Raw genomic sequence first — 25,705 nt, forward strand, 5'->3', positions numbered from 1 at the left:
CAACCGAAGAGGCTAGCTCTTGTAGCTGACCTTTCCTCCTCTCCTTTGTGCTTTTGTGTATAAAGATAATTGTTAAAAGCACACAACTGTGTGTGTGTGTGTATGCATCAGACTGTTAGACTGTTTAATAAGCCTGGAGAGTGATTCTACTTCCATATGTTGGGAACTTTTTTTTTTTAAAGTGGTGTATTTGATGCCTCATTGTCTTCAGTTTTGGGGCTAGTTGCCAGGTCAGAGTCCTTAGGAGAAGCTCTACTCAATTTTCTGTTATACATATAACCAGTGGAGATGGTATACTTTAATTTCAGTGTATAATCACTTCTTTTTTTGGTCAGTAACTCAGGGAAAGTCTTATGAAAGAATGTTTTTGGTTTACTCCCTTCTCAGGTTGGGATTTTGATTATTTTAAATGCTTTAGATTTAAATTATTTTAAATACTTTAGATAAGGCTTTTCCTTATTTATTTGTTGTTATTCAGTCACTCAGCCTGTCCAACTCTTCAAAACCCCACAGACTGCAGTACCCAAGGCTTCTCTGTCCTTCACCATCTCCCGGAGTTTACTCAAACTTATGTCCATGGAGTCGGTGATACCATCCAACCATCTCATCCTCTGTTGTCTCCTTCCTGCCTTCAGTCTTTCCCAACATCAGGGTCTTTTCTAATGAGTCGGCTCTTTACATCAGGTGGCCAAAGTATTGGAGCTTCAGCTTCAACATCAGTCCTTCCAGTGAATATTCAGGACTAATTTCCTGAATTAGTTGGTTGGATCTCCTTGCAGTCCAAGGGACTCAAGATTCTTCTCCAACACAACAGTTCAAAAGCATCAATTCTTCAGTGCTCAGCTGCCTTAATGGTCCAACTTCACATCCATACATGACTAGTGGAAAAACTTTCCACTAGTTTTGACTAGATGGACCCTTTTCGACAAAGTAATGTCTCTGCTTTTTTAATATGCTGTCTAGGTTGGTCATGGCTTTTCATCCAAGGAGCATGCATCTTTTAATTTCATGGCTACAGTCACCATCTGCCATGATTTTGGAGTTCAAGAAAATAAGGTCTGTCTCTGTTTCCATTGTTTCCCCATTTATTTGCCATAAAGTGATGGGACTGGATGTCATGATCTTTGTTTTTTGAATGTTGAGTTTTAAGCTAACTGTTTCACTCTCCTCTTTCACCTTCATCGTGAGGTTATTTAGTTCCTCTTCACTTTCTGCTATAAGGGTGGTGTCATCTGGATATCTGAGGTTTTTTACATTTCTCCCGCTATCTTGATTCCAGCTTGTGTTTCATCCAGCCCAGCATTTTGCATGATGTACTCTGCATATAAGTTAAATAAACAAGGTGACAATATACAGTCTTGACATACTCCTTTCCCGATTTGGAACCATTCCATTGCTACATGTCTGGTTCTAACTGTTGCTTCTTGACCTGCATACAGATTTCTCAGGAGGCAGGTAAGGCCGTCTGGTATTCCGATCTCTTGAAGAATTTTCCACAGTTTGTTGTGATCCATAGTCAAAGTCTTTAGCATAGTCAGTGAACCAGAAGCAGATGTTTTTCTGGAATTCTCTGCTCTTAGTCTGCCTGGCTACACCCAGTGAAGACTTTTTCATTAGTGGGTGACTATCTGACTGGTTTTCCATATCCTGTCATTATTTTCTGTATTTTCCTTTTTCCCACATGGGATTCACAATGCTTTATGAAATGTTTTGCCACTTCCCTTATTTCTGTACTTTATTAATAATTGTAGGTGCAAAGGCCTGCAGGAGGGCAAGTAGTCTGATGACTTTGTTTTCTACCAATCAAAATAAATGCCTGTAGAGACTCTGCTTCTCTGATTTTGAGCATACTATTAGGTGTAGAGTTTGAGGGAGCTACTTAATAAACTATACCTCATGCAACAATATTGTCCTCAAGAATTCACAATTTTTGTAGCCATATATCCACAGAGCCATTTCCAGTAACCAGATTGGCCACTTCTTGAGATCCTCCTCCTTCAAAGCATAATTTATTAGGATTTATCATATGCAGATGACACCACCCTTATGGCAGAAAGTGAAGAAGAACTAAAGAGCCTCTCGATGAAAGTGAAAGAGGAGAGTGAAAAAGTTGGCTTAAAGCTCAACATTCAGAAAACTAAGATCATGGTATCCGGTCCCGTCACTTCATGGCAAATGGATGGGGAAACAGTGGAAACAGTGGCTGACTCTATTTTTCTGGGCTCCAAAATCATTGCAGATGGTGATTGCAGCCATGAAATTAAAAGTCGCTTACTCCTTGGAAGGAAAGTTATGACCAACCTAGACAGCTTATTAAAAAGCAGAGACATTACTTTGTCAACAAAGGTCCGTCTAGTCAAGGCCATGGTTTTTCCAGTGGTCATATATGGATGTGAGAGTTGGACTATAAAGAAAGCTGAGTGCAGAAGAATTGATGCTTTTGAACTGTGGTGTTGGAGAAGACTCTTGAGAGTCCCTTGGACTGCAAGAAGATCCAACCAGTCCATCCTAAAGGAGATCAGTCCTGGGTGTTCACTGAAAGGACTGATGTTGAAGCTGAAACTCCAATACTTTGGCCACCTGATGAGAAGAGCTGACTCATTTGAAAAGATCCTGATGCTGGGAAAGATTGAGGGCAGGAGGAGAAGGGGATGACAGAGGATGAGATGGTTGGATGGCATTACCAACTCAATGGACATGGGCTTGGGTGGACTCCGGGAGTTGGGAATGGACAGGGAGGCCTGGTGTGCTGCAGTTCATGGGGTCACAAAGAGTCAGACACAACTGAGTGACTGAACTGAACTGACCTTATTAGGTTTCAATTGGGGGTATCCTTTTGCCTTTTTTTACTCTAATCATCCCCTGGACTTGTCTGGAAGTAGTTTATAATCCACTAGTCTATTCTGCATGTAGTTTTTTTGTGGGGGGAGATGTATTCTCAGGAATACAACAGTTGTTGGGTGAGAAGGAAACTTAACAGAAAGTCTGTTTAATCAAATTATTCTCCCTCTTTAGTGACAGAACTAATAGAAATGGATTAGGTTGGGGCTCTCCGAGAAACAGAATCAGGCGTGACTTTCTTAACAGAAGAGACCCCACTTTGATCTAAGCCATTTTGTGCTCTAAACCTGGGAACAGTGCTTGAACAGGTCCCAGTAATGGATGATCTGAGGGAACAAATGGAGAAGGAAAATGGCAACCCACTCCGGTAGTTTTGCCTGGAGCATTCCATGGACAGACAAGCCTGGAGGGCTGTGTAGTCCACGGGGTCACAAGAGTCAGACACTTAGTGACTAAACCAAGGGAACGAAAGAATGTCAGGCAGGAGAAGTAGCAATAGCAAAGATAACATATCAGTTGTAAGGACTCCCAGTTTTGTTTCAGTGGTGATTAGCCTGAAGGGCTCGAGATCAACGAACCTAAGGGATGATGATGTTGACTTTTTCTGAACCTTGTGACTTTAGTCAACTAAAGTTTAGTCTCTGTAGACCAGCCAGGCCCCTTCATGAATCTGCATGAACCCTTAGCTTAAAACTGCCTTAGTTTTGCTGCTGGGGAGATAACTGCTTCGGGAAAGATCCCCTGCGCTCTCCTTACCTGCTGTAAGTAGTAAATCCTTCCTTCCAGTTTTTAAGGTGGTTGTGTCTTTTGGCGCAACACCCACCAGGAGGTGAATCCCGTTTTCAGGTAACACTAATAAATTTTCCTTAAATAGCAAAAAGTTAGTTCTTGCTTTTAGCAACAGCCTTGAAAGGCAGGGAAGGCTGCTGTGATATTTTTCAGAGATGAAAAAGTTTGTGGTTGTCCTTTAGCAGAAGAAAAGTAATTTTCACTCTACCCTTCTGAGCTCTTGGCTGAGAGGTCCTGTAATAAAAGATGAACAAGAGGAAAACATAGAAGTATAATGTGAGATACCCAGGAAAAAATGAGTAACTCCCTGAGGTACCCAAGCCACCAGCTTAAATACCATCTTCAGCCAAAGATAGAAGAAAGTTTGGGAGGCTAGGGGTGGAAGCCAGTCTTGAGAGGTTCCTAGGTAAAGCAAGGGTAAGGTTTGATGTACAGATTTAAGACCTTGCCTTCTCCAGTGATAAGACTTTTGTCATTTGGAGTCACCCCTCACTTATGGCACCAAGAAGTACCCTTAAAACTGGAGATTCCCTTCGTAGATGTTGCTTTCCATTTCAAAGGGGGTAACTTCGGCTCTTGTTTTAATCCTCCTGCCCAAGAGGCATATTATGGGATGACATATTTTGCTACCCTTCACTGGGCACATGCATCACAAGGGTTCTGATTTTGCTGTTTGGAAATTTTCTCAGAAAGTCCATTGCCTTACAATTTCCCCCTTATTTTCTGTTATGCCTTAAACTTATGCTTAAACTTAGCTGAAGTTTAAGTTTTCTATTAAATAGAATATGAGGTTTTCTATTATGCTTAAACTTAGCTGAAGTCATTGGACATGAGACTTGAGAATTCAGAATTCCGTATAAGGACATAGAGTCAGGTAAAGACAAGTCTGTTTGAAAGTTCCTTAAATATAGAAAAAGGTCTGTAAGTGGTGGTGAAACATAGAATCAGGGAGTTTTTTCTTTTTTTTCCTTAAAGGGAGAGACTTGAGTGTGTAACCCCTAATGGAAAGGATGCAGTTGAAAGTGAAATGCTCCCCACAGGTTGTGTTGAATGAAATGAGGATGTGTAACTTTACAGTAGACACACTAGCTTTCAATACCTGAATACACTGCTCAATCTTAGCTTCACTAATAGCAACATAAACATTAAGTTAATTCTGATGTATTGTAATATGAAGTCTAGTCTCACCTAAGAGTATTCTTGCCAAATACATTGAGCTTGAATATCATCTAGCCTGTAGATCTAACTTCCTTCCAATTCATAGATATTACAGAGGATATAGAAGCGATACCATGAAGAAGTAAACAGAATGTGAGATGTTCTACAGGGTAGGTCTCTCCAATAACTCTATTATCATAGAGAAAAAAGAAAGCAGGAGATGGGTTCTTCTAGATGGAGAGATTTAAGAGATATAACTAAATATATTATAGAGTCCTTAGTTGGATCTTGATTTGAACAACTCTGATGTCAAAGACATTGGGTGATAATGGGGGAAATTTGAAAATGAACTGGGTATTAGCTACTAGATAATTGTTAATATGGGAGGTTTGTTAATGGTATTGTGGTTTAGTAGGAAATGTCTTGATATTTTTGGAAATGTGTACTGAAATATTTTAAAGTAGCTTGATGTCTGTTTTTTAAAAAATTTATGGAAGTATAAAATTTTATTTATATTTGATTTATAATGTGTTACTTTCTGCTGTGTAGCACAGTTGATTCAGTTATACACAAATGTATATATTGTTTTTCATATTCTTTCCCATTATAGTTTATCACAGGGTATTGAATATAGTTCCCTATGCGATTATAGTAGGACCTTGTTGTTTATCCATATATAGTTTGTGTCTGCTAATCCCTAACTCCCAATCCATCCTACCCACCCCTCTCCCCTTTGGCAGCCACAAGTCTGTTCTCCTTGTCTGAAAGTCTGTTTTTGTTTTGTATTGATAGATAAGTTCATTTGTGTCATATTTTAGATTCCATATGTAAGTGATACCTTATGGTATTTGTCTTTCTCTGTCTGACTTATTTCACTTAGTATGATCATCTCTGGGTCTATCCATGTTGCTGCAAATGGCATTACTTTATTCTTTTTTTGATGGAGTAATATTCCATTATATATATGCAGCATATTTTCCTTGTCCATTGATGTCTGTGCTTGACTTTAAAATGCTTCAGCAAAAGGAACAAAAGTTGGAACAAATACAGTAACAGTATTAACAATTTGTAAACCTTCATGGTGGACATTATGGATGTCCATTATACAAATTTCTCTACCTCTTTCTGTGTTCGAAATTTTTCTAAATAAAAAGACAAAAGCAACTGAGAAAAGTAAGAGGTTCATGAACTAGGTGAAAAGGGATAATCAGAAGTGTAAGTTTACTAAAAAGATAGGGATAGAGAGGATTTAAATCTCAGGGGGAAGAATTGACCCAGAGGACAGAAAACTCAGCTCCTCTATCATGAGGAGGGCCTTTTATTATGGAAGCTCCTTCTGTTAAGGAAGGAAACTCCTTCTTCTGTTAAGCTTCTATTGAAGAAGCTCCGTCTTTCCTTCTATTATGAGAATCATTGATACTGAGCAGACGCGATGGGTAAAAAGCTTCATAGAGTAGCCGGCTAAATAGCTGACTTGCTTATATGAACTTGCAGTAGAACTACGGGATGTGCCCTCCCCCGTTTGACTTTACAGTCAGTGTTTGGTAGTTTGAGCGCTGGCTGAAAGAAAGTAGGGTGTTGGGTTTGTCGAAGGTGTGATTTTTGTCTGTTGAATGGGACCTAGTAGAAGGGCAGGGGAAACTAGGGTGCTGGCAGAGTTGTCCATGAAGTGCTGGACCTGGAATCTAGCCTGAGTGACTTGAAACTCGAAAATGAGAAAGTTCATAGCGATTGCAGTCAGCCATGCTCTGTCATGTACTTTAAAGCTGCTAAGAGACTAGATCTTAAATATTCTCTCCATAAAACAGAAATGGTAATTATGTGATGCGAGAGAGGTGTGAATGCTTTGGTGGTGATCATATTGCAAATATAAAAATATCAAATCAGCACGTTGTACATCTTAGATATACACAAGGGGTAAGGGGGTCCAGTTGGGTGCATATGTGCTATCAGTGAAGGTTGTTTTGAGAAGGAACATTTGAATCGAGATAAAGGTGCAAGGAGTGAAAATATCAGGGGCAAGAGGCTCCCAGGCAGAGGTAAGAGCAAGTGCCGAGACTGAAGCTGGAGCCTGCTTAGTGTGTTCACTAAGAAAGCTTTCTAATATTAAGAAGGCTTTTGAGTGTCTGGACCAGAGTGGGGGGCAGGGGGGAGCAGAGATACAATGTTAGAGGGATGTATAACAGATTGTGTAAGGCTCTGCATTGATGATGTTGTTTAGTCGCTAAGTTGTGTCCAACTCTTTGTGACCCCATGGACTGTCTCCCACCGGGTTGCTCTGTCCATTGGATTTCCCAAGCAAGGACACCGGAGCAGGTTGCCATTTCCTTCTCCAGGGAAGCTTTCTGACCCAGGGATTGAGTTTGCATCCCCTGCATTGCAGGCAGATTCTCTACTGCTGAGCCACCAGGGAAGCGTAAAGCTTTGTAGGTCAAGATAAACAGACTTTACGCTGAGTGGAGTGAAAAGCTATTGTAGAATTTCAAGCAGAAGAGTAACTTGTATTTTCAAAGGATCACTGGTTGCTGTGTTTAGAATAGACCAGAGAGAGGGCAAGGGCGATAGGAAGGAGACCCGGGGAATGATAGTGGTGACTTCCACCAAGGTAGTCAGAGTAGGGGTAATCAGACTTGGTCAAATCCTGGATGTTTTTTGAAGGAATGCCTGACCTGATTTGCTGGTGGATTAGAGGTAGGATATAAAAGAAACAGAACAGAGAAGTTAAGGATGGCTCCCAGATTTTTGGCTTAAACAATTGAAAGGACAGAATTGCCATTTACAGAGATGAGAAAGGTGTGGGGTTCACTTTTGAAGTAAGTTGAGGTGCCTTTTAGGCATCTAGGTCCGAATGTCTCTTGGTACCTTTGGAACTGTTGTAAAGTATTTCTCACTGGACTCAGTTCTAGTACTGTCTATAATTTAGTCTTGAATACTACCAGTCAAGGTGTCTCTTCCATCCTCTCATCCCATCCCTCCATAAAATCCTTTAGTAAATAATCTAGATCTGTATTTACTAAGTCATTTTAAGTTCTAGTAATAATGATTGCATTTGAAATTCAGAAGGACCAATTATATGTCAGTATTTAAAAAGTAGATTAATATGTAAATGGAGAAGTGAATCAGTCTTTCTCTTTCTCTTTTGTACAGGGCTTTTCATTTGTTAGTTTCTGCCGTGAGGAAATTCAAGGATGAGTGAGCTGGAACAACTGAGGCAGGAAGCCGAGCAGCTTCGGAATCAGATCCAGGTAAGAGCAAACTTTTTCATTTTGAAATTTTATTAACACTTTCGTGAACTACTAGTGATGAACAAAATTTGAATAATAGTTTACATATACTAAATAATTTTTGAAATGAGAAATGGTCAGTTTTTTTTTTTTATCATGCCTCTAAAGAACACTCCAAAAGTTGTTTCTAACAAATACCTATGTGGACCAGTGACCTCTCTGTCCCTAAGAAGTTAATATTGTACATGTAATCCCTGCTGACATCATCCTCTTCTACTCACACGCCTGGAATCGCAGAATTGATGCTTTTGAACTGTGGTGTTGGAGAAGACTCTTGAGAGTCCCTTGGATTTGCAAGGAGATCAAACCAGTCAATCCTAAAGGAAATCAACCGTGACTATTCATTGGAAGGACTGATGCTGAAGCTGAAACTCCAGTATTTTGGCCACCTGATGCAAAGAGCTAACTCATTAGAAAAGACCCTGATGCTGGGAAAGATTGAAGGCAGAAGGAGAAGGGGATGACAGAAGATGAGATGGCTGGAGGGCATCATCAACTCAATGGACATGAGTTTGAGCAAACTCCAGGGCATGGTAAAGGACAGGGAAGCCTGGCGTGCTGCAGTCCATGGGGTTTCAAGGAGTCAGACAAACTGAACAACAGCAATACAATGAGGAAGATATTATATTGTAATATACTAGAAAATTCTTCTCTAAAACGTTAGATTGCAGAAAAACATTAAAAATAATTAGTGGCATAATGCTGCTTCTAAGTCGCTTAGTTGTGTCCAACTCTTTGTGACCCCATGGGCTGTGGCCCTTCAGGCTCCTCTGTCCATGGGATTCTCCAGGCAAGAATACTGGAGTGGGTTGCCATTTCCTTCTCCAGAGAATCTTTTAAACCCAGGGGTCGAACCCGTGTCTCTTTTGTCTCCTGCATTGTCTGGCGAGTTCTTTACCACTTGCGCCACTTGGGAAGTCCAGTGGCATAATAAAGACGTGTCTGTCTTCTTTATTCTTGGAAATCAACTCAAAACAGTAAAGAGCATGAGGAACAAATACAACTTCATCTTTAACAAAATTTAAAAACACTTAGAACTTCAGACCCTAATAGAATGGGGGAAGGTCATCAAATATCAGGATGTGGACAGGCTACTTCTTTTCACAGGGAAAAGTAAGGGTTAAACAACTTATAACTGAAGAATCTCGTTATGAAGCAGGGAGAATCCAAGGTATTAGTAACTTGGAACACTGCTGTGATCTTCCAATATGAGAGATGAATCTTTTGCAGCAGTAATTTCAGAATTACTTATCTAATTTAAAAATGAAGGTTTTTTTTTTTAAAAAAGGAACAATTATAGGATCTATGCAGAGGTATTACAGGAAGGAGAGGAAGGGAGTAGGAAAAACAAGGGGTGGGTAAAGAACAGTCAGCAGAAAAATGTTGATATGAGTGGATTAAAACTATAACCAGTCTTCAGTTCAGTTCAGTTGCTCAGTAGTATCCATCTCTGAAACCCTGTGGAGCGCAGCACGCCAAGCCTCCCTGGCCATCACCAACTCCCGGAGTTTACCCAAACTCATGTCCATTGAGTTGATGATGCCATCTGACCATCTCATCCTCTGTTGTCCCCTTTTCCTCCCACCTTCAATATTTCCCAGCATCAGGGTCTTTTCCAACGAGTCAGTTCTTTGCATCAGGTGGCAAAAGTATTGGAGTTTCAGCTTCAACATCAGTCCTTCCAGTGAACACCCAGGACTGATCTCCTTTAGGATGAACTGGTTGGATCTCCTTGCAGTCCAAGGGACTCTCAAGAGTCTTCTCCAACACCACAGTTCCAAAGCATCCATTCTTCTGCACTCAGCTTTCTTTATAGTCCAGCTCTCACATCCATACATGACTACTGGAAAAACCATAGCCTGATGAGATGGACCTTTGTTGGCACAGTAATATTTCTGCTTTTTAATATGCTGTCTAGGTTGGTCATAACTTTCCTTCCAAGGAGCAGCCAGTCTTATTCCCAGGAATTCAGGAAGTTAATGATTTAGATGTGAATAACTCTGCGTGGATACCTTAGGTGTCTAAACAAAGCTGTCAAAGGTGGATTTATTTCACCTGGGATGATCAGAGAAGACTTCATAGCTAATCTCTTAGTTAGATGTTGCTGCCACCACCAGAATGGATTCTCCAGCATCTCTTTATCTCACTTGTTCCAGATCCTGAGCAGGAATGACTGATTGGCCAAGCACATTGGTCATGTGGCCATCTCATTTTAAAAAATTCTGTTCTCTGTGTCTATAAGCTTGGGTGTTTTTTGTTTGTTTGTTTGATTGCGCATGTGAGATTGTATGGTATTTGTCTTTCTCTGTCTGGCGTATTTCTCTTTTAGTGTAATGCCCTCAGAGTCCACCCACATTGTCAGCACAGGTGGCAAGATATTCTTTTTTATGGCTGAGTGACTTTCCACTGTGTTTATATATGTGTGTGTGTGCGTGTCCTTTCATCTGTCCACAGATACATGGGTGTTTCCATATCTTGATTATTATAAATAATCCTGCAGTGAACATGGGGGTGAGTATATCTTTTTAAGTTAAGGTTTTTGCTTTCTTAGATAAATACCCTGAAGAGGAACTGCTAGATAATATGGTGGTTCTTTTTTTTAATTTTCTGAGGAACCTGTATACTAATATACTGTTTTCCATAGTGGCTGCACCAATTTACATTCCCACTAACAGCGCTCAAGTTTCCCTTTGCTCCACATCCTCATTGATACTTGTTATTATTCTGTCTCTCTTTTAAAAACTTTTTTTTGAGTTTTTCTGTTTTTCATTTTATTTTTTAAATTTTTATATTTTGGCTGTACTATGCAGCATGTAGGCTCTTAGTTTCCCAGTCAGGGATAGAACCCATACCCCCTGCATTGGAAGCACAAAGTCTTAACCTCTGGACCACTACGGAAGTCCTTGTCCTCTTTTTGATGATAGCCATCCTGACAGATGTGAGATACTATCTCATTGTGGTTTTTATTTTCATTGCCCTGATGATCAGTGATCTGAGCAAGTTTTCACGTATCTGTTGACCCATCTATATGTCTTTTTTGGAAAAATGGTGTAAGCCTAGTGCTCCAGCTTCATTCTTTTGCATGTAGCTGTCCATTTTTCCCGACACCACTTTTTGAAGAAACTGTCTTTTCCCCACTGTATATTCTTGGCTCCTCAGTTGTGAATTAATTGATCTTCTCTGTGTGGGTGTGTTTCTGTGCTCCCTATTCTGTTCCGTTCATCTGTGTGTCCGTTTTGTGTCAGTATCATATTATTTTGATTACTATAGATTTGTAATATGTTAATGCTTGGAAATCAAGGCATGTGATACCTCCATCTTTGTTCTTTCTCAAGACTGCATTGGCTGTTCGGGGTCTTCTGGTTTTATACAAATCTTAGGATTATTTGTTCTGTTTCTTTGAAGAATGGTATTGGGATTTTGATAGGGATTGCATTGAATCTAGATTGTTTTGGTAGTATGGACATTTTAACAATATTCTTCCAATCCATTGAGTACAGAATATCTTTTCCTTTATCTGTGTCGTCTTCAGTTTCTTTCATCAGTGTCTTAGTTTTCGGTGTACAGGTAGGTCTTTTGGTCGCTCAGTCGTGTCCAACTCTTTGTGACCCAATGAACTGTAGCCCGCCAGGCTCCTCTGTCCGTGGGATTTCCCAGGCAAGAATACTGGAGTGGGTTGCCATTTCCTTCTCCAGGGGATCTTCCCGACCCAGGGATCGAACCTGCATCTCTTGCATCTCCTGCACATCCTGCATTGACAGCCAGATTCTTTACCATTGCACCCTCTGGGAAGCCCACGGGTCTTTTACCTTCTTGGATAAATTTATTTCTAGGTGATTTGTCCTGTTTGATGTAATTGTAAATGGGATTGTTTTCTTAATTTCTCTTCTGATAGCTCATTATTAGTGTATATAGCAGATTTCTATATACTTATTTTGTATATTTCTGTATAATTGTATGTTTTGTATATATTATATATATACATTGTATATTGTATATACATTATATTGTATAAATATATATTGTATATATTGCATATATATTTCTATATATATGCAAATTTACCAAATTCCTTTATTAATTCTCAGTTTTTGATTGAGTCTTTAGTGTTTTATATATGTAATATCATGTTATTTGCAAATAGTGTTAGTTTTACTTCTTCCTATCACGTTTTAGTGCCCTTTGTTTTATTTCTGTTTGGACTTGCAGTACTATGCTGAATCAAAGTGGCAAGAGTGGGCATCTGTGTCTTGCTCCTGATCTTAGAGGAAAAGCTTTAAGCTTTTCACCATTCAGTATGATGTTATATATGTTTGATGTTATATATGTTTGGTGTTATATATGTCATATTTATCATGTTGAGGTACATTGCATCTGTGTCCACTTTGTTGAGAGGTTTTTTCTTTTAACCATAAGTGGATATTGAATTTTGTCAAAAGCTTTTTCTGCATGTGTTGAGATAACTGTATGATATTGATCCTTCATTTTGTTAATGTGGTTATATCACATTGATTTGTGGGTGTTGAACTGTACCTACATCCCTTGAATAAATCCCATGTGATCCATGGTGTATGATCCTTTTGATGTATTGTTGAATCTTTTTTGCTAATATTTTGTTGAGGATTTTTGAATCTATATTCATCATGGATGTCAGTGTGCATTTTTCATTTCTTGTGATGTTCTTGTCTGAAGTGCTTGGCCAATTATTTGGTCACATGTGAATTTCATTTAGTTCTCATAGTGACCCTGTGAGGTAGATGGTCCTTCTTCATTTCGTAGTTGAGGAAACTGAGCCTCAGTGAGATTAAGTAACTTGTGAAGGTAGTGATAGATCCAGGACTCAAACCAAGTGTATTTTGGTTCCAGAACTGGTGCCATAGGTACCACTATTGACCTGCCTATAGACCTACTGTAGGGTCTATATATGCAGTGGTCCTGCCACAGGACCACTATAGACCCAGCCGGCTCTAATATCTGGCTTTGTAGCCTGTGCTGTAGCCACATGAATTTGTTGTCATTCCCTGAGCATGCACGGCTCTTTTCTACTTTCTTGCTTTTTTCCAAATCTTTTACTTTGCCTGGAATTACACTTCCTCTGCTCTGATTTTGCTCCTGGTACTTCTATTCATTAAATCCTAGTCTTCCTCTAAAAAACTGCCTCAAAGTCCTCCACTTGTAATTCTTTTTCTTTTGCTGGAAGGCAGCATGGCCTGATGGAAAAGTGCATGGATTCTGTCTTTGAATTATTTTGTGGTCAGGACACATTTACAGATTTTTTGATGCTCAACATCTTTGCTGTAAAGTATGAATACTAAAGCCTGCTCTATAGGTTTATGGAGAAGAATGAAACAAAATGACACGTAAAGGACTTAGACCAATGCCAGTAAGTGGCAGTTCTTTGTACAGCTTTTTAGATTTGTGTTTTAGGGTTGATTGCAGCTTGCTTTCTATTATAGTTCCTTGTGCATGTTTGCCTCCACTACCTGTGTCTGACTGGAAGATTCTGTGTCTTAATCATCTTTATATCTCACCAACATCCAAGTAGAATGTCATGAGCATATAGCTCACTGAATCATCTTACATGATTTCAAGTAACCACATGTATATGAAATACCACATACTTTTCAGTTTAATCATGTCATGCTATAATTAAAAATCCTTTCTTCCTTCTTTCCTTTTTTTCTCTCTTAATTCCAGAAATATAACTTAACTGTATATTTAACTAGGGTATAAACACATGACATAATAGAAACACATGTGTGCTATTTGGTACAGTAATTCATTGTACATTCAACATTAAACATTTTGCATTTTATATTTGAGTATCATTAAACATTTTTTGCGTTTTATATTTGAGTATCATTGATTAATCATGATTCATTTTAAATTGAAAAGAATAGTAAAAACATAGATTTTTCTTTTGTAATTTCTACTTGTTTGATTTGGATTGAGAAGCACCAATTTTCTCTTACTTTGCGCAAAGGTGTTAATATCAGAGCTTGCATTTCTTAAGGTGGACAGTAAGAAATCTGTTAATTGGGAATGATTCCGTTATATTCAGTTTTATAGTGAATATAACTATTTCTTAGACTAAGTTCGATAATGTTCAGTTACAGTGTTTTAATTGTGTTGTTAATATTAAGGTTAGCTCTGTGAGGGCAGGGATTTTGGGTCTGCTGCTGTTTCTATGGTGCCTAGAGTAGTGTGTACAACAGACATTTTTTATTGAATGACTGAATTAAGAAAAATAACCTAAACAATGACAGTTCATTTTCATAAAGCTTAAAATCAGAGAGCTCTTTTTATAGACTTTAGTCTTCAACTGCACCACTTTTGGACATGGCTCAGGCCATCACTGTCATTTCTGGAAGTTCTTTCATTGTAGGAGAGTGGGCTAAATTATTCCCTGCCAAATCAGATTTCTAAACCCACAGTTAGACTGAGAATTAGAGAATGAAATCATATGTGTGTGTAACTACTTATGAACACCCTCACATAGAAATATTCTAAGTTTTTATAAATAGGTTAAAGGCCACCAAAAAGATCATATATCCATTTAGCCTTTGTTGCAGGCAATGGCTGGCATTTTTCCCCTGAATGAATGGAGCAGGTTGTCCTTTGGGGACATTAATTCAACAAATAGTGCCTGCAAAGCACAGTGGGGGAAAATAGAGTTGAAGATAATACTACCCTAACCTTTAGGGGAAAATGTTTGGAACACATCTAGTCAGAAAAAATGAATTGTCTTCCCATGTATATGGGGCTTCCCTGATAAAGAAAGCTGGTAAAGAATCTGCCTGCAATGCAGGAGACCTCGGTTCTATTCCTGGGTGGGGAACATCTGCTGGAGAAGGGATAGACTACCCACTCCAGTATTCTTAGGCTTCCCTTGTGGCTTAGCCGATAAAGAATCCACCTGCAGTGTGGGAGACCTGGGTTCGATCCCTGGGTTGGGAAGATCCCCTGGAGAAGGGAAAGGCTACCCACTCCAGAATTCTGGCCTGGAGAATTCCAGGGACTATCCATGGGGTCGCAAAGAATTGGACACACCGAGTGACTTTCACTTTCACTTTCCCATATATATGAATCTTCTAAATTTATTATTAACTGATAAACTTGATTTAAAACATTTTGTGTGTGTGTGTGTGTTAGTTGCTTAGTCGTGTCCAACTCTTTGCAACCCCATAGACTGCAGCCTACCAGGCCCCTCCATCCATGGGATTCTCCAGGCAAGAACACAGGAGTGGGCTGCCATTTCCATCTCCAAAAGGAGCTATAGAAAGAAAGTGATGTCTCTTAGTCGTGTCCGACTCTTTGCGACCCCATGGACTGTAGCCTACCAGGCTCCTTCATCCAGGGAATTTTCCAGGCAAGAATACTGGAGTGGGTTGCCATTTCCTTCTCCATTAAAAAATTATATTAGTTATTAAACACGGCCTTTGCTTGCCTTTACTTACTTTGTTACATTGATTTTTGTTTCATTATCTTCCTTTTAATAATTCTTTTCAGTTTGTGTAAAAATTTAAGGTCTCTTTGAAAGGCTACCCTATAATACTTAAGCATAAATACCTGATAACCTGTAGGGAATTTGCTTTTAATATAAAAATGTAGATGTGACTTATTATATAAAAAGTTATTTTTCTGACATGTCATATCTTTTTATCATGTTACAGCTTAAGTGTTTTATTTCTAATAGCATCTGCATATAGTATACTTGCAAAATATTTTAAAGAAGTGTTATATTTTTTAATTAAATTTTTTAATTGAGATGTAGTTGTACAGTATCTTGTTTCAGATGTATAGTATAGTGATTCATAACTTTTAAAGGTTATATTCTGCTTATAATTATTATAAAATATTGGTTCTATTCCTTGTGTTGTACAATGCATCCTTGTAACTTATTTATTTTATACTTAGTAGTTTACACCTCTTAATTTCCTACACATGTCTTGTCCCTCTATCCTTTCTTCTCCCCACTCAGTTCAGTTCAGTTCACTCAGTCGTGTCCAACTCTTTGTGACCCCGTGGACTGCAGCACACCAGGCCTTCCTATCTATCACCAACTCCCGGAGTTTACACAAACTCATGTCCATTGAGTTGGTGATGCCATCCAACTATCTCATCTTCTGTCGTCCCCTTCTCCTCGCGCCTTCAATCTTTCCCAGCATCAGGGTCTTTTGAAATGAGTCAGTTCTTCGCATCAGGTGGCCAAAGGATTGGAGTTTCAGCTTCAGCATCAGTCCTTCCAAAGAATATTCAGGACTGATTTCCTTTACAATTGACTGGTTGAATCTCCTTACAGTCCGAGGGACTCTCAAGAGCCTTCTCCAACACCACAGTTCAAAAGCATCAATTCTTTGGTGCTCAGCTTTCTTTATAGTCCAACTCTCACATCCACACATGACTACTAGAAAACTATAGCCTTGACTAGACGGACATTTGTTGGCAAATAGTAATGTCTCTGCTTTTTAATATGCTGTCTAGGTTGGTCATAACTTTCCATCCAAGGAGTAAGTGTCTTTTATTATTTTAAATTTTTTTATTTTATTTTTTTGCGTTTTTAAATTTCATGGCTGCAGTCACCATCTGCAGTGATTTTGGAGCCCCCCAAAATAAAGTGTGCCGCTGTTTCTGCTGTTTCCACTGTTTCCCCGTCTTTTTGCCATGAAGTGATGGGACTGGATGCCATGATCTTCGTTTTCTGAATGTTGAGCTCTAAGCTAACTTTTCACTCTCCTCTTTCACTTTCATCACAAAACTCTTTAGTTCTTCTTCACTTTCTGTCATAAGGGTGGTGTCATCTGCATATCTGAGGTTATTAATATTTCTCCCAGCAATCTTGATTCCAGCTTGTGCTTCCTCCACCCAGCGTTTCTCATGACGTACTCTGCATATAAGTTAAATAAGCAGGGTGACAATATACAGCCTTGACATACTCCTTTTCCTATTTGGAACCAGTCTATTGTTCCATGTCCAGTTCTAACTGTTGCTTCCTGACCTGCATACAGATTTCTCAAGAGGCAGGTCAGGTGGTCTGGTATTCCCATCTCTTGAAGAATTTTCTACGGTTTGTTGTGATCCATACAGTCAAAGGCTTTGGCATTGTCAATAAAGCAGAAATAGATGTTTTTCTGGAACTCTCTTGCTTTTTCGATGATCCAATGGATGTTGGCAATTTGATCTCTGGTTCCTCTGCCTTTTCTAAATCCAGCTTGAACTTCTGGAAGTTCACGGTTCACAAACTGTTGAAGCCTGGCTTGGAGAATTTTGAGCATTATTTTGCTAGCATGTGAGATGAGTGCAATTGTGTGGTAGTTTGAGCATTCTTTGGGATTGCCTTTCTTTGGGATTGGAATGAAACAGACGTTTTCCAGTCCTGTGGCCACTGCTGAGTTTTCCAAATTTGCTGGCATATTGAGTGCAGCACTTTCTCAGCATCATCTTTTAGGATTTGAAACAGCTCAGCTGGAATTCCATCACCGCCACTAGCTTTGTTCATAGTGATGCTTGCTAAGGCCCACTTGACTTCGCATTCCAGAATGTCTGGCTCTAGGTGAGTGATCACACCATCATGATCATATGGGTCGTGAACATCTTTTTTGTACAGTCCTTCTGTGTATTCTTGCCACCTCTTCTCCCCACTAGTTACTGCTAATTTGTTCTCTATATTTGTAAGTCTTTTTGTTTTATTCTTTAGATTACACATGTAAGTGATATCATACACTGTTTCTCTGACTTATTTCACTTAGCATGATACCATCCAAGTCCATCCATATTATTGCAAATGGCAAAATTTCATTCTTTTTTATGACTGTGTAGTATTCCATTATATGTGTATGTGTGTGTGTATATTTTCTTTATGCATCATCTGTTGTCGGGCATTTAGATTGTTTTCATATCTTGGCAATTATAAAGAATGCTGCTATGAACATTAGGGTACATGTATCTTTTTAAAATAGTGTTTTCAGGGGTTTTTTTGGATAAATACTCAGGAATGGAATTGCTGAGTCAAGTGGTGTGTCTGTTTTTAGTTTTATTTTAATTTTATTATTGGGGTATAGCTGATTTACAGTGTGCGGGTTAATTTTAGGTATACAGCAAACTGATTATCTTTCTGTCAGGTTGGTTTATTTTTCTCCCTCTGTTCTTATATCATTGCAGCAAAAATTTAAATGGTAGACTAAACGATTTAAAATGACAGGCAAGTTACACCTCAGTTACAGCTCAAGCAGATAGAACTTTTATTAAACAGATACTCCCTAGATATGGGAGCAGGCTGACCCCAGAGGAGTCAAAAGGTTTCCCTTTTTTATACTTCCCCTCTTGCCTGGAAGATCCCGTGGATGTTGGAGCCTGGTAGGCTGCAGTCCACGGGGTCGCTAAGAGTCGGACACGACTGCGTGACTTCACTTTTCTCTTCCTTTTGGTTCTGCTCAATGCAAAATAGGGCTTTAACCACCACCAGTCAGGAAAGGGAATGCACATGGACATACTCAAGTCTGATTGACAGTTGCAGGCTATATAGCAACAGACTCTGTTGTGCATGTCTTCCCATAATTCAGTCTGTTGTTACCATATATATGTATGTATGGAACATTAATAAATCCTTAATGGCTTCCTAGCTGCCTAACGTCACTTGAGTAAGCCCCTGTGGTTAGTTTATATTCACTGTGTGCCTGAGGCTCCTGTGAGAAGTTGGAAAAGTCTCTGTGGTTTTTTTTGTAGTACATCTGTGAGCTCCCCTGGGCATGTCTGGGATGGGGTTTAAAGATTAGCTTGCATCCTTTTCACCTAGGCCACCCTTCATTGCTCATACCTAACTTCCTACCTAACATATCCAATCATTTTAAAATTCTTTTCCCCTATAGGTTATTACAGAATAATGAGTAGAGATTCGGGTGCTATGCAGTAGGTAGAAGATCTATTTTATATATAGTAGTGTGTATGTATTAATCCCAAACTCTTAAGTCTGTGAATCTTTTTCTGTTTAGTAAATAGGTTCATCTGTAATCTTTTTTTTTTTTTGCCAAGCTGTGTGACATGCTGGATCTTAATTCCCTGACCAGGGATTGAACCCATGTCCCCTGCTATGGATAGTCAGAGTCCTAACCACTGGACTACCAGGGGATTCCCTGTAATCATCTTTTTAGATTCCACGTATCAGTGATATCATAGAATATTTGTCTTTCTCTGTCTGATTTACTTCACTTAGTATGATAATCTCTAATCTCTAGGTCCATTGTTGTTATTGCAAATGGCCTTATTTCAGTGTTTGTTATGGATGAATAATACTCCACTGTATATATATGTACCACCCCTTCTTTATCCATTTATCTATTGATGGACATCTAGGTTGCCTCCATGTGTTGACTATTGTAAATGGTGCTGCAGTGAACATTGACAAGCCTGTATCTTTTTAAAAATTTTTTGTGTATTTACTTTAGGCTGCACTGGGTCTTTGTTGCTGTCTGCAGGCTTTTTCTCTAGTTGTGGCGAGCAGGGGCTACTATTTAGTTGCAGTGCATGGGCTTCTCATTGTGGTGGCTTCTCTTGTTGTGGAGCATATTGATAGCTTACAGTGAACGATGTCGGATTCGTGATCTCCGAAGAAGATTTAACTTCAGGACCAGGGACCAGGCTTGATCACTCAAGAACTTTTGTGTAGCAGAGTTTTATTAAAGTATAAAAGGGGACATAGACGTTAGAAAGGGGACAGAGTGCCCTATTTCACTTAGTCTTTGTAAGGGAGCTTTATACCTTGTTACAATAAAAAGGGTTTTACCAGACCCACTCCCACAGTATAAGATAACAGGATTAGAACTAACAATAGAAAGACCCACTCCCGCAACTGTACATCTTAACAAGATTAGTCTGAAGGTTCTTGTTAAGGAGAAACATGTCCTTAAGCAAGATAACATTGTTATATTGACTAATACAAAACAATGTAGGAAAAAAAAAGTCCTTTTCTCCTCCTTGAGAACCTCAGACCCCTTTCTCCTTCTCAAGGGCCCTGGACCTTTTCCTCCTCAAGGGCCCCAGACTACTTATCAAGTACCTAAAGATGAGCGTTGGGATTTGAATGAAATCTGACCTTTTCCAGTCCTGTGGCCACTGCTGAGTTTTCATTCCAATCCCAAAGAAAGGCAATGCCAAAGAATGTTCAAACTACCATACCACTGCACTCATCTCACACGCTAGTAATGCTCAAAATTCTCCAAGCTAGGCTTCAACAGTACATGAACAGTGAACTTCCAGATGTTCAAGCTGGTATTAGAAAAGGCAGAGGAACCAGAGATCAAATTACCAACATCTGTTGGATCATCAAAGAAGCAAGAGAGTTCCAGAAAAACATCTCTTTCTGCTTTATTGACTATGCCAAAGTCTTTGACTGTGTGGATCACAACAAACTGTGGAAAGTTCTTCAAGAGATGGGAATACCAGACCACCTGACCTGCCTCCTGAAAAATCTGTATATAGAACTGGACATGGAACAACAGACTGGTTCCAAATTGGGAAAGGAGTATGTCAGGGCTGTATATTGTCACCCTGCTCATTTAACTTATATGCAGAGTACATCATGTGAAATGGTGGGCTGGATGAAGCACATGCTGGAAGCAAGATTGCTCGGACAAATATCAATAACCTCAGCTATGCAGATGACACCACCCTTATGGCAGAAAGTGAAGAACTAAAGAGCCTCTTGATGAAAGTGAAAGAGGAGAGAGGAAAAAGTTAGCTTAAAATTCAACATTCAGAAAACTAAGATCATGGCATCTGGTCCTATAACTTCATGGCAAATGGATGGCTAAACAATGGAAACAATGAGAGACTTTATTTTGGGGGGCTCCAAAATCACTGCAGATGGTGTCTGCAGCCATGAAATTACAAGACTCTTCTTGCTCCTTGGAAGGAAAGCTATGATCAACCTAGACAGCATGTTAAAAAGCAGAGACATTACTTTGCCGAGAAAGGTCTGTCTAGTCAAAGCTCTGGTTTTCCAGTAGTCGTGTATGGATGTGCGAGTTGAACTATAAAGCTGAACACTGAAGAATTGATGCTTTTGAACAATGGTGCTGGAGAAGACTCTTGAGAGTCCCTTGGACTGCAAGGAGATTAAACCAGTCAATTGTAAAGGAAATCAGTCCTGAATATTCTTTGGAAGGACTGATGCTGAAGCTGAAACTCCAATACTTTGACCACCTGATGTGAACTGACTGACTCATTTGAAAAGACCCTGATGCTGGGAAAGATTGAAGGCAGGAAGAGAAGGGGACGACAGAGGATGAGACAGTTGGATGACATCACTGACTCGATGGCCATGAGTTTGAATAAGCTCTGGGAGCTGACGATGGGCTGGGAAGCCTGGCGTGCCGCAGTCCGTGGGGTCGCAGAGAGTCGGACATGACCGAGTGACTGAACTGAACTGAAGGGTGAGCTCTCTCAGTAGGGTGCACGAGCTTCAGTAGTTGCTGCACGCAGGCTCAGTCGTTGTGGCACACGGCCTTAGTTACCTCTTGGAATGTAGAATCTTCCCAGAAAAGGGACTGAACCCGTGTCCCCTGCAGCAGTGGGTTAATTCTTAACCGCTGAACCACCAGGGAAGTCTGTGCATGTATCTTTTTGAGTTACAATTTTCTCTGGATATATGTCCAGGAGTGGAATGCTAGATTATTTGCTAGTTTTATTTTTAGTTTTTTAAGGAACCTCCATGCTGTTTTCTATGGTGGCTGTACCAATTTATATTCTCACCAACAGTGTAGGAGGGTTCCCTTTTCTCCACACCCACGTCAGCGTTCATTGATTGTGGACTTTTGGATGATGGTCTTTCTTAACTCATGTGAGGTGGTATCTCATTTTAGTTTTGATTTGCATTTCTCTAAAAATTATTGTACAACAAATGAGGCAAGAATATACAGTGGAGAAAAGACAGTCTCTTCAATAAGTGGTGCTGGGAAGACTTGAACAGCTCCATGGAAAAGAATGAAATTAGAACATTCTCTAACACAAGTGGGACCTAATTAAATTTAAAAGTTGTGTACAGCAAAAGAAGCCATAAACAAAACCAAAGACAACCCACTGCATGGGAGAAAATATTTACGTATGAAGCAATCAACATGGGATTAATCTCCAAATTATATAAAGTGCTCTTGTAGCTGAATAGCAAAGAAATAAACAACCCATGCAAATGGGGAAAGATCTAAATAGAGATTTCTCCAGAGAAGACAGAGAAATGGCTAAAAGGCACATGATAAGATGGTCAACATTGCTAATTTATTAGAGAAATGCAAATCACAATTACATTGAGGTATTATCTCATAACAGTCAGAATGGCCATCATCAAAGACACAAATGCTATAGAAGTTATGGAGAAAAGGGAACCCTTCTACACTGTTGGTGGGAATGTAAATGCTCCATAAATATCAGTTCAGTCCATTTGATCTAATGTGTCATTTAAGGCCTCTTTTTCCTTATTGATTCTCTGTCTGGATGACCTGTCCATTGCTGTAATTGAGGCGTTAAAGTTCCCAATGATTATTGTGTTACTGTCAACTTTTCCTTTTATGACTGTTAGCATATTTGGCCTATTTGTTGAAGTTTTCCTATGTTGGTTGTATTTATATTTACAATTATGGTATCTTCTTCTTGGATTGATCCCCTGATCATTATGTAGTATCTTTCTTTGTCTCTTGTAACAGTCTTTATTTTAAAGTCATTTTCTCTGACTTAAATATAATACATGATACTATAATACTCCTGCAAGAGAGCATGGGCAAAATGTTCTCTGACATAAATCATACCAGTGTTTTCTTAGGTCAGTCTCCTAAGGCAATAGAAATAAAACCAAAAATAAACAGATGAGATGTAAACATAATTGCCATATCACCCACCAAGTCTACTTTTAGTTGTATGCCCAGGAGAATTGGGCATACACGTCACACACAAAAACCTGTATATGAATAATCACAGCATCATTAATCATAAAACCACAAAATAGAAATAGCATAAATGTCCATCCAGTAAATTAATAGATAAGCAATGTAATATATTCATACAATGAAATATTACTCAGCCAGAGAAAGGAATGAAATACTGACATGTTGGTATGACGTGAATGAACCTTCAGAACATTACATTTAAATGAAGGAAGCCAGACACATGAAAGTCATATATTGTACAACTCCATTTGTGTGCGATGTCCTGAATGGGCAAATCCATTAGAGAGTAAATTAGTGATCACCTGGCGGTGGGGGAAGAGGGAATTGGAAGGTATAGGGTTTCTTTTTTCGGGCGTGATGGAAATGTTCTGTATTTAGGTAGTGGTGATGGTTGCCCAGCATTGTCAAGATGCTAACCAATCCAGCTGCACACATTAAAATGATTAAAGTGGTTATTTTTATATTATGTGAATTTTCTCAATAAACCTTTTAAAAATAAAGATTGGGTACTACACTAAGGAGCATATTTCAAATCTACATTTCCAATGTAAACCTTATTTTAAATCATATCTAGGGATTTCCATGTCTAAATGTATAATCATCTTTATTTCAGGATGCTAGGAAAGCATGTAATGATGCAACACTTGTTCAGGTAAAGTTTTCTTCCTCAGTTTCTTTTACTAATTTGCATGAAACAGCTTGACAACGATGCAAATGACAGATTCTATTTATTAGTATTTAATTGAAAGCAAAATGAGATCTCTATTAAAAAGGCTTTGTAATTTGTCAGATGCTGTTCAAGAGCCTTTTAAAACATACTTGTGAAAATGAAAGTCCGTAAAAAAGTAAATACTTTAAAAATATGTAGATTCATATAATATATGTTTCTTTTTAGGTAGCTTCTGCTTCTTTTTGATATGCCCTGGTTAAGTTTTTTCTTTATATAAACTCTTAGGAAAGTTTCATTAATTAAATTGCTCATTTTTATTACGGATATTTTATGTGCTATCTAAATAAAAAATTGGCTTTCTTTAAATAATTAAAATTATAAATATTTTACTATTTGATCATCTATTAACTTTTTATTTGTGGCTGGTTTTTTACTAAGGTTGGAAGGTATGTCTGTTTTTTTACTTATTAGTCTATAGAAGATGTTTTTATTGGAAGGTGTGCAAATAAATCATACTTATTCTTGAGCATCATAGGAATTATTTATATTAAAATATCTTCAGTAACTGTCCATTTATTTTATGTCTACTTTATTGCCAATTAATTGTTTCTGCTTTATTTTTTGAGCTGTGTCTAAGCTAAAGAATAACATTCTCATCACTTCCTAAAGATCACGTCAAATATGGATTCCGTGGGTCGAATACAAATGCGAACGAGACGTACGCTGAGGGGTCACCTAGCTAAAATCTATGCTATGCACTGGGGATACGATTCAAGGTTTGTACCTGCCATTTTCAAACTGCCTGCAAAATTGTTTTGTTGACTCATCACTTGCATTTTCCATTAGAAACAACCTGTTTCTATGAAGTGTTTGAAAAAATGCATCTAATATGATCGCTTTGCTTTTTATAAACATATTCATTGACACTTTAAAAGTTTAGAAACCTTTAATATGGAAAAGAAATTTACCTCTCAGAAATCCCCTTTATCAAATGATTTAGGAAAAGTGTTGAGGATTTCTTTTCTTTGCAGTGGGGTATTATACTTTGTTTTTTAGCATGTCAGGGTAGCTTTATTACATAATAAACATTGAAATTTCAGGTAATAAGGAAATATTTGTTGAATATTGCTGTGTACAAGTTACCAGATATTGCTATAATTTATTCATTACCTAAAGTCATGAAGAATGGAATTACAAGAAGACATTTTCATTGAATACTTCTTTTATTCCTCAGCCACACCCTACAAGTGTGTGTGCAGTGAGAGTGCATGCCCGTACACACACAGCCGCCGTCTGGATTGCAGTTGAATGGTTGGTCGTGACTTGTTCACGGGGTTACAGTATGGTCTGTGCTCTTTCCAGAGTATCTGACAGTGGTTACTCTGTAACCATTAATGTAATGGTTGACTTGTTCCTTTGATTTGGTCCATCTAATTGGGAAAATTTCTTAACTAAGAAATTATTTTGGGGGACTTTGCTGGTGGTCCAGTGGCTAAGACTCTGCACTCCCAATGCAGAGGGCCCAGGTTCGATCCCTGATTAGGGAAGTAGATCCCACATGCTGCAACTAAGAGTTCGCATGCCACAACTAAAGAGCTTGCGTGCCACAACAAAGATCAAAAATGCCCTGTGCCACAGCTAAGACCTGGCGTGGCCAAATAAGTAGAAATTTTAAAAATTAATTTAAAAAAATTTGTTTATTTATTAGGATCATTGGCTGTGCTGGGCTTTGTTGCTGCATGGGCTTTTCTCCAGTTGTGGTGAGCGGGGGCTTCTCTTCGTTGCAGTGTGTGGGCTCCTCCTTGAGGGGGCTTCTCGTTGCAGAGCACAGGCTCTGGGGCATGTAGGCTTCAGTAGTTGCAGCTCTCAGGCTCTGGAGCACAGGCTCGGCAGTTGTGCACGGGCTTAGTTGCTCTGTGGCCTGTGGAATGTTCCCTGCTCAGGGATTGAACCCATGTCTCCTGCACTGACAGGTGGATTCTTTACCACTGAGCCACCGGGGAAGCCCAACCAATTGATTTTTAATA

The 25,705-nt window shown here is 39.0% G+C and overlaps 1 protein-coding gene across 1 annotated transcript in view; it reads left to right on the plus strand.

Moving 5' to 3' along the window:
* The window catches only part of GNB4 (G protein subunit beta 4), a 67,490-nt gene that overhangs the window by 24,537 nt on the left and 17,248 nt on the right, over positions 1-25,705 (plus strand). Inside the window, exons 2-4 of the mRNA XM_065942779.1 lie at positions 7,936-8,033; positions 23,622-23,660; positions 24,348-24,454. Coding sequence (XP_065798851.1) covers positions 7,977-8,033; positions 23,622-23,660; positions 24,348-24,454 — 203 coding nt within the window. The 5' untranslated portion in view covers positions 7,936-7,976. The remainder of the gene's footprint in view (positions 1-7,935; positions 8,034-23,621; positions 23,661-24,347; positions 24,455-25,705) is intronic.

The sequence above is a fragment of the Muntiacus reevesi genome, chromosome 8 (genome assembly GCF_963930625.1).
Source record: "Muntiacus reevesi chromosome 8, mMunRee1.1, whole genome shotgun sequence".
NCBI lineage: Eukaryota > Metazoa > Chordata > Mammalia > Artiodactyla > Cervidae > Muntiacus > Muntiacus reevesi.